This window comes from Chelon labrosus, assembly GCF_963514085.1.
Source record: "Chelon labrosus genome assembly, chromosome: 19".
Lineage (NCBI taxonomy): Eukaryota > Metazoa > Chordata > Actinopteri > Mugiliformes > Mugilidae > Chelon > Chelon labrosus.
Window position 1 is genome coordinate 8,165,973 of NC_140352.1, and position 14,287 is coordinate 8,180,259.

The 14,287-nt window shown below is 47.1% G+C and overlaps 1 protein-coding gene across 1 annotated transcript in view; it reads right to left on the reverse strand.

Moving 5' to 3' along the window:
• Nucleotides 1–14,287, reverse strand: part of adam12a (ADAM metallopeptidase domain 12a) — an 81,165-nt gene that overhangs the window by 2,114 nt on the left and 64,764 nt on the right. Inside the window, exons 12-22 of the mRNA XM_084566856.1 lie at nt 13,533–13,710; nt 10,915–11,004; nt 10,612–10,807; nt 10,423–10,531; nt 9,785–9,983; nt 7,127–7,204; nt 4,921–5,029; nt 4,579–4,714; nt 3,759–3,870; nt 2,451–2,717; nt 47–210 (exon numbers count right to left, since the gene is read on the reverse strand). Of these exons, the coding sequence (XP_084422982.1) occupies nt 47–210; nt 2,451–2,717; nt 3,759–3,870; nt 4,579–4,714; nt 4,921–5,029; nt 7,127–7,204; nt 9,785–9,983; nt 10,423–10,531; nt 10,612–10,807; nt 10,915–11,004; nt 13,533–13,710 (1,638 nt within the window). The remainder of the gene's footprint in view (nt 1–46; nt 211–2,450; nt 2,718–3,758; nt 3,871–4,578; nt 4,715–4,920; nt 5,030–7,126; nt 7,205–9,784; nt 9,984–10,422; nt 10,532–10,611; nt 10,808–10,914; nt 11,005–13,532; nt 13,711–14,287) is intronic.

A 14,287-nucleotide genomic window follows, 5' to 3' on the forward strand; every position in this document is an offset into this window, starting at 1 on the left:
ATCTCTCATATCAGCTTTTTTTTTTTTTTTTGGTGGTGGAGCTCACCTGTTGGGGTGTGGGACAGGACGAACGGGTCTGGGTGCACCGGGGACAGGTGCAGGGCCACAAACAGCAGACGGCCGCTGGACTACGGAGGGGCTTCGCACCAGACGGGAGCTCCTCGGGTCGGCAGGTAGAGGTTTTTGAGGAGGACTTGGTTTCTCCAACTCCTGTAAAAAGGACGTCAGAGAGAAATGGTGAAGTATCTCCACCAGGTGGCACTCATAGTCAGACAATTACAAGCCAGGTCTATCAGGCTCCACGGCACCACCGTCCAATTGGCTTAATGATGAGAGCCATCATGTGGTTTTAATCTAGACAACCGAGGTCACGACAAAGGTCTGCTGTTACCTAGCCCCCATTTGGTCTCCATTGTCTTCCTCCGTAGTCCAGCCGCCGAGGACAATTACACGAAGGGAAACGATCCACCGGGCCGAACCTCGGATTGTGGAGCTGCACTTATTCATCCCATTGACCCCGAATCCTGTCATGTAATAGGGTCAGCTCGTACGAAAAGCAGAAATGTGTCCATAATGGTGCATGAGGGTGATGTCTAATAGGGTCATTAACACATGACACAAAATCACACGGTGGCTTCAACTGAACCCAAAGTCCGTCTAAAAAAACTAAATATCATCTCCATCAGGTGAAGCTCTGATCAATACAGCTAAAACCAAGGAGATGGTAGTGGATTTCTAGAGGTCCAGACCCCACCTGGAGGCCGTAACCATCAACGGGGAGTGTGTAGAGGTGGTTCAGACCTGTAAGGTATGGGTCTACAGCTGGATCGCAAGCTGGACTGGTCGGCTGACATAGACTCGGTATGCAAAAAAGGTCAGAGCCGTCTCTATTCTCTCAGGAGGCTATGGTCATTTAACATCTGCCGGAAGCTTCTGGACATGTTCTACCAGACTATCATTGCCAGTGTCCTCTTCTACACAGTGGAGAAGGACACCTCTCAGCTGGACAAGCTGATACAGAAGGTGGGCTCTGTGGTAGGGGCAGAGCTGGAGTCCCTGTCATCGGTGGCAGATGCTAAGACCTTGAACAAAATCCGGTCCATCATGAACAATGTCCACCACCCTCTGCAGGACACCATAGCCAGGCAGAGAAGCTCCTTCAGTGACAGGCTGCTGTCTCTGTTCTGCACCATGGACAGGTTGAGGAGGTTGTTTGTCCCTCAGGTCTTAAGACTCTACAACACCTCCCTGTGAGGAAACAACTGGACTGTGGTCATTGCTGATACTACCTACTGACTGACTGACTGACTGACTGACTGACTGTCTTATTCAACATCTTGGAGTTGCCAAACAGCTGCTTAAGATGAGTCTACAGGAATCACTTTGACATGTTAACATTATATAGGAGCAGCTGGGAGGCTCCACTTCCTAAAGTCAAAACACTGCCAAGAGCTTCTGCGTGCCACCTGTTGAACGGTGCACACAAAACCTTAAAACAACCTTCATAAAACTGAAGCTTCCTGGAATGTGTTCAATATATTCAAAGGCAAAACACATAATGAGGCCAGACACTGACCTCCTGTCAGTGGTTTTAATGTTGTGGCTGATCTTTGCACTTTCCTTTTTTAGGGCTGCTTTCACTTCATGTCGGCTAATTAATAAAAATGTAAAACACGACCTCCACAATTTTTTTTGCCAGGGGCCAAGGTGACATTTGCAGACTCAGGCGAGCGCACCAGAACAAAAAAAAAATAAAAAAAAGTATATTCGCTGAATTTACAGAACAAACACAACAAAACCCACAAGTCTGAGAGGAGGGAACCAGCAAATGTTTGCAGCTTCTGCCAGAAGAAATGCCTCGGAAAGTCTAAACGCAATTGGAAAACTCTTGCACTGATTGTCTCAAATATGTGTCCTCCTCTTTATCGCCGTCTCTCTTTGGGCCTCTCTGCCTCAAAGGGTGCAAGTCAAACCAGATTAAAGGCAAATAAGCGTCTTTGAGAATCACTCAGTGGTAACAGCACGAACCGATGGCTTTCTCTTCCCCTCAGCTCTGAGAGCCGGCAATGCCGTAGCTAAAATCCACTGAATAGTAGCGGCGGCAAGTTTGGCCCACGTGAGTTTCATCCTCCCTGCAAGAGCGGCTCCGTTTTCAATATTTATGTGGCGGTTCGTGTTGTAGAATTCAAGTCTCGCTTGGATGACGTCAGCTCCCGAGTTACTTTTTTCGAGGCTGTGCGCAACTGTCAACACGCCTGCGCTTTTACAGGGCTCAGAAGAACCGTTAAAAACAGCCGACATCAAAACACTGGTTTGGAAGTGCAGCGAACATCGTCGTTTCCCTGGTTGGGTGTGACAAGCTACAGTAGCGAGTGAAAGCCCCCACTGAGACAGCGGGGGAAATTACAGTAAGTAACATCACCAAATAAAAACGTTTCCATCTCGCTTACCATGACCATCCTGCAGGAGTTATGGTGCGACGGGGCGCGGAACGACGCCCCCCGCGGCGCGACGTGGATGTGAGGCGGCGGGGCCCGGTGAGGCGGAGGCGCGGGGGGTCTCGGCTGCCCGTGGCCGCCGGGGGAGAGCGACAGGGTGAGAGACAAAGGGACCGGGTGACTGAGGTGAACTGGAGGGCACTGGGGCAGTCTGCGCAGGCTGTGAGCAGGGTAGGGGTCAGGAGAGAGCCCGGCCTCTGGCCCCCGGTGAGGAGGAGCCTACGGGAAGATAAGAGAAAAGTCAGAGCCACGAGAGCTTGGTTGTCTGCCTCCTGTCAGAAACGGTCACGTTAACCTCCCCCCCTCTTCCACCAGCTTCCCTCTTGATGTTGTCAAAGATCTATAAATCAAGCACTCCCACTTGGTTGCTCTCTATTCCGCAAGGCGACCTCTTCACATGCGGGGAAACCCCGAGACCGTCCCGTAATAAACTACTCAGAGAGCTAAAGAGCCCACACACACTGCCACTGAGACCCGTCAGACATGGAATAGAGCCTGCCTGATATTTACACCACAACACCTACAAAGGCATACACTCATGCGGCAGTGTATCGCTGCTCACGACAACTGGAAAATGACCTCACATCAAACGGCCTCACATCCTTTCTCTCCTTACCTTTTACTCCAAACGAAAACCACATGCTACTAACAGAAAACACTGATCTCACGGTAATGCACAACAGCTTTCCACCCCAACCCGCAACGCAAAAGCCTCCCCTCCTGACTCTGCCGCTCTCGACAAACCCCAACTCGATCGATCACGGGGTCACTTCCCGCCGCGAACCGTGTCAGGGCAGCAGCGGAGCGGTTAAGGCGTACAGCTGATGTATTCACACGAGTCATTACAGCGAAATGCACTCCTCGCGATTAACAGCAACAGGGCGCCTTTGGATGTCAAGTAAGCAGCCGCATGGACTATCTTTACGTGGGAGATAAATCAATTTCTCCCGCAACGAGCAGCTGTTAATGACAAGAAATGTATTCAAGTGTCGCGGACGCGCCGCCGTTCCCCCACAGACTCCATTATCACCACCTCATCTACATGTCCACATGATTTAATTGGATTTGAATGAGCTGCCACTGGCGTGGAAGCAACACGTCAATCCGGTTGTAGGAATGGCCTACGGAACACCTTCCAGAGGAAGAACGTCGCAGCTCAGGTCAGGCCTGTTGCCGATCCTCCGTCCGTCTGACCCAGACACTGTGTGGGACGTCCGGTCTAACTGTGTAATAGTCCTGTGTGTGTGTTTGTGTACTCGCCTTGAAGATAGTGGCACTGTGCGGCAGGGGCGGGGCCGGTCGAGACGGAGACGTGCTCGCCGAGGGGGGCTGGTTTGGAGCCGACGGTCCGCTGATTGAAGCGCTCACAGATCTGTAATACAAAAAAATAAATTAAACCTTTTTATTGCATTATTAATACGTCAGTTGTTAATTCATTTCAGACTGTGGAATCAAAACAAATTAATCACTGTAATTGGTTTCACAGTGTGACCAATTGTGAAAACGCAACAGTGGCAAACTTTCCTGCATGAAAATGTATCATACACCGATCAGGCATAACATTATGACCACCTTCCTAATATTCTGTAGGTGTCCCTTGTGCCTCCAAAACAGTTGTGACTCATCAGAGAATGGACATGGGCCTTCTGAGGGTGTCCTGTGGTGTCTGGCAACAGGATGTTGTTGGTGGGGGGCCTTTGGGTACTATGGGTTGAGGGGAGGGGCCTACAGATGCTTGATCAGTTTGAGATCTAGTGAATTTGGAGGCCAGGTCAACACCTTGTGCTGTTCTTCGTATTTTTTTTTTAGTTGTTCCTAAAGCGTTTTTGTGGTTGCATCCTGCTGGGGATGGCTGCTGCCATCAAGGAGTGTCATTGCTATGGGGTGGGGGTGTCTGGTCTGGTCTGGTCTGGTCTAGGTGGGTGCTACATGTCTGAGTAACATCCACACGAATGTCCAAAAGTCTCCCAGCAGAACATTGAGTCACAAGATGGTCGATGTTATTCACTTCTCCTGTCAGTGGTCATAATGTTAAGCCTGATCGGTGTACATATAGATGGTTTCAGCCCTGTAAAAGCACCTGAGCTTCTCGATCGGGTTCTTTTTACTGGCGAACAGCAGGCCCAGCAGAGTTTTCCTCTTGATGTACATGATCAGACCAGCTCCCAGGAAAGTGAGGAGAGCCACAAGGATGCCCACGGTCAGATTCCTGCTGTCTGCTCAGAAACACATACGGAGAAAACAGCATAGTCTCATGATAGTAGTCCTCAAACCTGATTTTAAACCTTTCACTGTTTCGTCGTCAGCAAACTGTAAACTTTGACGGATTCTTAAAATTTTATGCCAGTATTTTCTTTAAAAACACGTAATATGAGCTGCAATAAATCAGTTATTTGACGTGACTGAATTTCCGCCGACTCACCTGCCAGCCTGATGGGGCCACTATCCACACTCCCCCCGAAACCTGCCTTGTCACAGAACGGAGGCGACCAGTGAGCCTCACAGTGGCAGTTCTTGTTGTTGTTGCACACCTGCAGCATATTAAAGGGAAAAGAAAAGGGTTGGACCAGCACACCAGTGGATCCTTTTCCAGGCAGGCATTTGAGCGTGTGCAGAATACTCCACACCTTTAATATGCAGGTTCCTGTTACCAGCTGTGAAATGAGCTAGGTCCACTGAGTTACATGCAAACTTGAGCGACTTAACTCGGGCTGCAGCCAATGACCATTTTAAATATCGTTTAGTCCACCGGTTATATTTTAAATATTACATCAAATAATGCAAAGAAAGTCCAGTTTCAGGAGCTCAAGGGACCTGCTTTGAACGGCATGTTTTGTTAAATCAACGATCAAAAACCTAAAGAAATTTTGGTTAAAGTCAATTTATTTTCCTCCATTTCACTATTATTCTTGATACACCGATCAGGCATAACATTACGACCACCTTCCCAATATTGTGTAGGTCTCCCTTGTGTCTCCAAAACAGCCTGATGGTGTCTGATGGCCTTCTGAGGGTGTTCTGTGGCATCTGGTAACACAATGTTGTTAGTTGGGGGGCCTTTGAGGGGAGGAGGCCTCTGTGGATCATCCCACAGATACTTGATCAGTCTGGGATCTAGTGAATTTGGAGGCCATGTCAACACCTCGTGCTGTGCCGCATGTTTTTTCGAGTTGTTCCTAAACTGGTGTTGTGGCTGCATCTTGCCGGGGATGGCGGCTGTCATTGCTATGGGGTGGGGGTGTCTGGTCTGGTTTGGTCTGGTCTAGGTGGGTGGCACATGTCTAAGTTACATCCACACGAATTATTGCCAGGTCCAAAAGTTTCCCAGCGGAACACTGTATTGCCACAAGATGGTCAAAGTTATTTACTTCTCCTGTCAGCGGTTTTAATGTTTTGCCTGATCAGCGTATCAAGTCTCATTCTGACCGTAGCTTTTCCTTACATGTGTACAGCAAATTTAACCACAGTTTGTCACACACTGACTTTTACCCGTTTACTGTTAACTCTGAGGGTTGTACTCAAACCAACTAGATCTCCTTTTACAAGGCTACAAGGTCCACATTATACAAGACTTGGATATCAACAGGTTTTTGGAAATGCACAAATAATAATAACGATCTTTTCCAGAAGGCGCTTGAAGGAACGACGCAGGGAGGCTGTTTTTGCAAAGTCAAACTTCGAAAAAGGTCCCGCTGCAACTCAACTGGCGTAGCATTCATTTTCATTACCCATATAAACGGTTTAATAGAATAAGGGCGTAAACTGTAATATTTCGCATTCACCGCTATAAATCAAACAAAAGCAGCAGATCCCCACAAGAGGACGTCTGGTTTAAGAAACAGAGCAGACCCTTCCTGTTACACCACATTTTTACAATATCTCTCTCGTCTTCCTGTCGTGCGGAGCTCAGGAATGGTGGAGTCTGAGAGGATTCCCTATCTGGCTAATAAGGAACAGGTGAGGGCCTCTCCGCGAGGCAACATCTTGATCTAATCTACGCAAGCGGGGGGTGCCTCGTCTCCTAGAGGAGCAACATCCTCTTAATTTCTGCGAGATAAACATTCTTAAGAGTTTTATAGATACGTCTCAACTTGAGCTACGCGAACAGATGCAACGATAGCCGGAGATTTTTCATTTTAAGAGGCAGTCGAAAGCGGCGAGGGAACAACTCAACGAGACAACGCAGGCAAAGCGTCTGAGGGGCCCGACCGGTGATTTAACACAAAGGCCACGTATTCCATCTCAAACAGGGACCACCCAAAGACGTATGATAGGTGGCATTTGAAGCAAAATCCAATACGCTCTCTAACTCAAAGTCAAACTGTGTGTCAGCGCTCGCAGCGTTGGGCCAAACAAAGCGTGGCCTTCAGATTTCAACACATTTTTTGAGACAAGGACGACTGCCCGGGAGTATGATGAATGGCAAGTGAAGTTGAACATAATTGAAATCGTTATGTCTAATTGAGTGAGCCTTTCAGCATTCGACATGATGGATTGCAAGGCATCGTAATGACCCCATCCAGTGTACACGGGGCATTTTTTAACATATTACGGTCAAAGTGAGCTTCTGTGAGAGGGAGCGGGTTTGAGATGTTCTGAAATCCCACGAAAGGCACGAGCGTACTCACCCCTCGACCACTGCACTTGGCCGAACACTCGTGCACGCCGAACACGCTGACGTTCTGGCACTGACGATTCAGGCACATCTGAAGCAGACAAAGACATGAAAAATTCACACTGTGAGCTCAAAGAGCAGCGCCAGTAATATCCCAGACCTTTTAATCTTTTAAAGGGAAAGGGGGGAAAAAAAGCAACCAGACGCCGCAGCTTACTATTTCTTTTAATTTGCCCCTGACAATCCACTCCAGCCGTAGATCAGCGGAGCATGAAATATAATTACATTGTCGCCGCGATTTTCAAGAACACATCAAAGATTAAGTTATTACATAGAGGCCGCTCAGAGGCGCCACACCCAAATATGTCAAGGCTGGATGTGAGGATGAGCTTGGCAGCAGCGGGCACAGGGGGTTTAATGCCAGAGCCGTTGGAAGATGAGGGTGAGGACGGATCCTCCTTATGGGCGGAGGTTTATAGGGAAGTAAATTAAACTAAATGGAGTATCAGTGGAGTGACCACGGGTACATGCCAAGTGGACTGAATAACGGTGAGTCGATTTAAGCAATGCAAATCTGGCGCACCCTTCTCAGAACATCTTAATCACGGCCTTTCGTTCAGCGCTCATTTTTTCCAGTCTTATTTTCCGGCCTTCAAGTTCTGCCTCAGCACAGCCTTTCTAAAAGCTATCATTACCAGCTACAAGTGGCTGACTATATTAAATTGAAGTCTCGCATTCGAACGGACGTATTGTCCCGAGTAAAATGGAGTCCTTTTGTGTGCTCTTGCAGTGCTTTGTTAATATTGATTTGACTTTTTTTTTCTCGTGGCCTTTTCCTCTTTGGTATTTTAACTGTCCAGCAATTGCAGCTGTAGCTGAGGCGGCGTAACGGAGTTGCTAATTTGATTCCTTTATGGTGCTGCTCAAAATGTACCGTAGACTTGTATTCACGCTCACTGGCAAGTTCATTAGAGACCAGCATAGACAAATGCATTTTAATATAACCTGTCCTGCGCTGAAAAATAAATACTGTGTTTTAATTGCGGAGGCTGCGGTAGGTCGCGCTACTGAATCGTACTGTGTTGTAGCCACACAGGTTTCTTTTATTTTGACAACCCCATTTTAGTCAGGGGGCTTGGGCTAAATAAGTGCAGTGCAATAAAGTTTGACAGCGCCACAAACTACATCCTCCAAAATGGGATTCATGCAGCTGAATTACTGCCTTTCTTACGCCGTTTCAACATAAAACTGAACATTAGGACAGTCACGAAGGAGGATTTAGTGCAGGATTGTTATATTAGAAAGCATTCTTTTTCACTAGTGCACCTAAAGTTTCGGCAAGTGAGTTTATTTATTACTGACAGACTAAAGTCTCGTCACACCGTGCTGCAGTTGTTAGAGCTGTCGCCTCACGGCCAGAAGGTTCTGGATTTCAACCTACGGGATTCTGTGTGTGTAGCTGTGCACGCACCGGTTTCTAAACTGAAATGTATGCATGGTTGTCTTTCTCTGAGTTAGCCCTGCGATGAACTGCTGAGGTACCCTGCCTCTTGCCCTGTACCAGCGGGGACAAGCTCTAGCCCCTCTAACCCTCTACAGCAGGGATGTCAAACATAGGGCCTGCGGTCCAAAACAGGCCCGCCAGAGGGTCTAATCTGGTCGGCGGCATTAAACTGCAATCTTCCATTAAAAGTAACTGCTACTCCTAAATTGTCGACTGTTTTACTGTATTTATCTATTCTGTTTGTTGCTCATAGGTTAGCTGGTAACATGCTGGGTATAATGTCTGGGCACCGCTTGAGAAGAAGAAGGACTGAAGTGGAATGCCGGTCACCACATGAACTTTAGGCCTGTAGCCCTGAGTCTATCTAGACACTGTTTTTAGGTGCCTGGCTTGCGGAGTTGTAATGTCACCCTCTTACACACACCTTTTTCAGCACTTCCTTTTTCCCACAATTCACTGGTTACACATAAACAGGTCTCCAGTCAATCACAGGGCTAACACAGAGAGACAGGCAACCATTCACACTGACACCTACGGCCAATTTAGAATCACCAATTAACCTAACCACCAGCATGTCTTTGGACGGTGGGAGGAAGCTGGAGTACCGGAGAGAACTCACACAAACTCTCACAGAAAGGCCCCAGTCGGCCGATGGATTCAAACCCGGAAGCTTATTGCTGTGAGGCATCAGTGCTAACCACCACGCCACTGTGCCAGCCAACTACACTTTATTTTCTTAAGAAATTTCAGGTTGTTTCAAAATAAAAACACAAAATGTTTTGCAAAAGCATAATCCATTTCCATAATGCACCTTTACACATTTCCACTAAAACAAAGGGAAAAGTTTGGAGTTGTCATTATTTAGAGGTTATGCTAAGTTACTAGTCTGGCCCACTTGAAACCAAATTGGGCTGTATAGGGCCCCTGAACTAAAATTAATTGACACCCCTGCTCTACAGGAGATGTGCTTTTATAGATGATGCATTTCTAATATATAAAAATGAATACATAAGTATTCATTCAGGTATTGCATATAAATAAGAAGAACATTTGTTTTGCGTGCAGTGGAGCAGAAAGAGAAATATTCCCTTAGAGCGTACATCAAAACTGTCTTTGCATGTCTATCTATGCTGGCTGCATTTAACCATCCCAGGCCTCAGCTCTCACCATTCCATCTCCACACTTGGTCCCCGTCAGGACCAGGCCCGGGTCGGGCATGTCGTCGCCCAAGTAGACGTGAGTGCCCCTGCACAGTATCCTCCCCCCTTCCTTCAGCGGTATGTTTGTTTCTATGGAAACAGCATTGGTGCCAATTACGGGGCGGTTAGCTCCTCCTTGACACTGGATTTTGCCACACTTAGCATCTCTGCAGAAGAACAACCAGAAGAATAACAATGTGGTAATTGAATTACATGTCACAGTTTTCCCAGATGCGCATGTGGGCAATTAAGTTTTCTTCTCACTCGTGCTGTCCAATTAAAGAAACCGAAGAGCATTCAGTTTTTTTTGTGTGTGTGTGTTGTTTTCAAATCACTACCTGAGAGATTTCAGAGCTGCATTACACCAAATAACTCAATAACTCTCAGTTACGGCTGCAACTAAGCATTATTTCCATTGTGTCTGCTATTGTTTTTAAGTTCAGTCTGATTGCTTCAACACTTCAACACATACTATATTTCAGTCTCTGGCATTGAAAAAGCAGTGTTCAGATAAGTTATGTCCAGCGTTTGCCCTTCACTGCATTCCATAACTGACATGCACTTAAATGCATTCATTGGTTTTTCTACGGGAACATCAGGTTTTACCGTGCGTCACATTTTGCGAAGGAGCCCTTTGAGTCCTTGCCACAGTTGCCGTAAGGGTCTCCTGCCAAGTTGACCCTTTCGAAGCAGATCCCCGGGGCTGCCTTGGCTCCTACAAGACACAGTAAAACGTGACAGAAAAGGGCCGACCATTGACGAAGCGTCCGTGGCGCGGGCGGACCTTGCACGCACCTTGGCCCCACAGCGTGATGCACTGCTGCTCGTGAGTCTGGCAAATGCCGTTGTAGCAGTAGCCGTCCACGTTTTGGCAGGCGTGGCCGTCGTGGAGGTAAACGTTGGAGGGGCAGTGAGGGCCGGCTCCGGTGCAGAACTCCGGCAGGTCACAAGAGTTGCTGGATTCGCGGCATGGAGTGCCGGCCAGCTTCAGCTACGGTCAAATGTGAGCAGGAGACACGAAGACAAAGATCAACAGGGAAGGTTAGATGAACATGACGTGACCAAGATACTGTGTAATTACTCTGCCATATGCATTACCTGACAGTCCTGGCAGCACTGCCCGTGTGCACAGACGGCATCACCTTTCAGAGTGCAGGTAGTTGCATTGCAGCAGGGATTCATACATTCCTTCAAACAGAAAAGAACAGAAAAGGAAAGGAAAGGGGGGGAAACAAAGGTAAAGAAAAATCAAGTTAGCGCAAAGAGATCATATTTCACCTCAGAGCAAAAGCTCAGACTTTGTTATCGGAGGGAATGAAGCTCTCGGAAGACGTGCTCCATGGCAACTAAGAAAAACACACTGCAGAGGAAAGAAAACAACGGATCCTTTCCGTCCGAGAGGATTTACAAAGCCGCTCAGACCGCGAGCCGCATGACGAGGGGGAAACAAAAGGACCAACAAAATATTTCGTAATATAAAGATATTGGCCGGTACAAATTAAACGGGCCAGTGTGGTGAGCAAAAGGCTATCACAGAAGCCGCCACAACAGACGCCATGTGACCGCAGAAAGTAATGAAGGAACAAAACTGAAAATGGAAGGTTGTCTGTGTCAGCGATTCAAAGAGCAGAACAATGGATTAGTATGAAGGCCCAGCAGCTTCACCAGCAGACTGTAGCACAGAGAGATATCGACAAATCTCAGTAGGTGTAACTATCACAGGCTTAAATGCAATGCTGTTTTAAAATAAAGCTTTCCCAGATATTCTCTATATTCTATAAGAATCTGAGTCCGATTCTTTAAACGAGCAATGCCTTTGTCTTAATAAGCTGAAGCCAAAAAACACACGGAATATTTATATAATTAAAAGAAAATCAAGACCAATTACCTTGAAAAAAACTTTAATAACTGCAGTTTTCAGGGTGACTGATTTAATTATTTTTTTCTTAAATAATCATCCCAAAATAACCCTTGTTTTTTTTGTTTTTTTTTGGATCGCAGACAAACAGACGTTCCCTGCACCCTCCCACCTCCTGTAACATATCCCGTCTCACCGCGGAGGGCCATCTGTTTCACGTTAGTCTTTATCATGACCCATGCACCGTACCAATCAGCGACTCCCTGCCTCTTCTGATGCACAAGGAAGCCAGAATTCAATCAAGGCTCGGCGGATAAGATATGTACGTGAGTAGGTCTGCTTGTGCAAATGATCTCTCTCACAAAAGCAGGTTGACCGGACCCCCCCCGGTGAGGTCAGCTCTCTCCTTCTTGCCATTACAGTCTGAATATACTGTAGAGCCGAGTGCAGTTAGAGTCCGGGCGGAGCAGACGGATGGAGCTGGCAGGGGACACGGCTGACATGATGGGCCTTCCAGAACTTCTTTCAGACTGAAACCCATTAAGGGCCTTTCCCATGGTCTCTGGGGCCAAAAGAGGCAGCGGAGGAGTGACGCTGAAAAGAAGTAGCCAGTGATTGTGAGGAACAAGACCCAGGCTTTTTAATGAGGCTTTTTTTTTTTTTTTTTAATGGTGGAGCGAGGTGCTGTCTGAGCACTCTGATCTGGCCCGGGTTGGCATGACGCTGCTCAGCTCTGTGGAGAGCTTTATTATTGCTCCTGGATCAGGCCCAGGAGCTTATGTTAGTTCTTTGTTTTTAAGGACAAGGCCACTTTCAGGCTAGGGCCTGAACAGCTCACAAAAAAAAGCTGGGGATAAAGGTGTAAACAAAAGACAACAAGGCATTCTCTCAGTTAGGCCATTATGTAATTTGAAATATCCTTCCAAATCATAATGGACGTCTCCTTTATTCTGCCCGAGTCTGTTTTTGGTAACCTGCCTCTGCTAATTGTCAGCTGTGTCGCACTGAACTGTTTAATCATCCTGCATGCGGAACCGATAGCAGCATGTGCCGCCATTATGTGTGTGCGCGCCAGTGCAGATTCATAATTCACTAGTTGACGGAGTGAAACTGTCAGCAATGTTTCCTCTCAGTCAATCGCATCATAATAAGACAACCCCCCTCAGCGCACAGATTGAATAAATACACAGTCATAGTATGTTCAACATCGTTTTCTGACGAATGTGTGTGCAATACAAAAGCTCCGTGTCGTTATATTTGAAACAAGGTGATTTATTGTTGGTCTGTGTCATGGGCTTTGGAAACGTCTACTTTCACCGATCAGGCATAACATTACGACCTAATATTCCTAATATTGTGTAGGTCTCCCTTGTGCCTCCAAAACAGTTGTGACTCACCAGAGAATGGACATGGGCCTTCTGAGGGTGTCTGGCAACAGAATGTTGTTAGTGGGGGGCCTGTGGGTCCTATGGGACCCAAATCAGTTTGGGATCTAGTGAATTTGGAGGCCAGGTCAACAACTTCTGCTGTTTGTCATGTTTGTTTGAGTTGTTCCTAAAGCGTTTCTCTGTGTGTGCCTGTGTCAGGCTGCATCCTGCTATCAAGGAGTGTCATTGCTATGGGGTGGGGGTGTCTGGTCTGGTCTAGGTGGGTGCTACATGTCTAAGTAACATCCGCATGAATGAATGCCAGGTCCAAAAGTTTCCCAGCAGAAGACTGAATTATCACAAGATGGTCAATGTTATTCACTTCTCCTTCTCAATGGTCATAATGTTATGGCTGATCTGTGTATTTCATTTCTTAAGTGAGAAACCTTATTAAACATTATGTATTATTCTATACATATGTATTAGTCTACCTCCAGCTCTCCACAGTCACACTCCTCTCCTTCCTCCACGTAGCCGTTGCCACATTTCTGTCCACCGTAGAGCACCTTGACCTCCGGCATGTTGAACAGGCACATCCCGACGCCTTTTTCAAAACTGGCCATGAGGTCCTTTTTGCTGCAGCTGCTGAACACCGTCGGGAACGGATACCTGTGAGCGAAAGAAACGTTCTGTGAGTGACACAAGCAGTGTGAGAGAGTGTGAGAGAGAGAGAGAGAGTGTGAGAGAGAGAGAGAGAGAGAGAGAGAGAGAGAAGAGGAAGACGACGGCGATCCCCCACAAGGGCCCTTTTCAGGCCCATGTAATCACCACTAATTGCCACTAATCACAAAATCAATTAACCACTAGAGCTCAGCAACCTCTCCGAAGCTCCATCAGCATGAGAGCAGCACCGGTGACCCCGTGACTTCTCTCTCCTCCGAGAGAGGGAGATCTGATTAGGCATATTTTATGAGCCAGACTCCAAAAAGTGCTTCCTTTGCGAGACTTGCAACACCCATAAATTTGGGAGAGGATGGGGCTGTGTGTGTTTTTAATATTGTTTTTGGAACGGACAGAGAGGGTGGTCTGCTCCGTGGGGAAAGCACGCGGCCCGAGGCTCTGTCTGCCAAAAAAGCTTTGTTAAAGACCTCATGTGGCTTTATTGAGCTTTCCTGTCATAATATAGTGCCTCAGATGATAGTGTGTAAAATGTACAGATTGTATCTCTAGGTGGCTCTTGATGAAA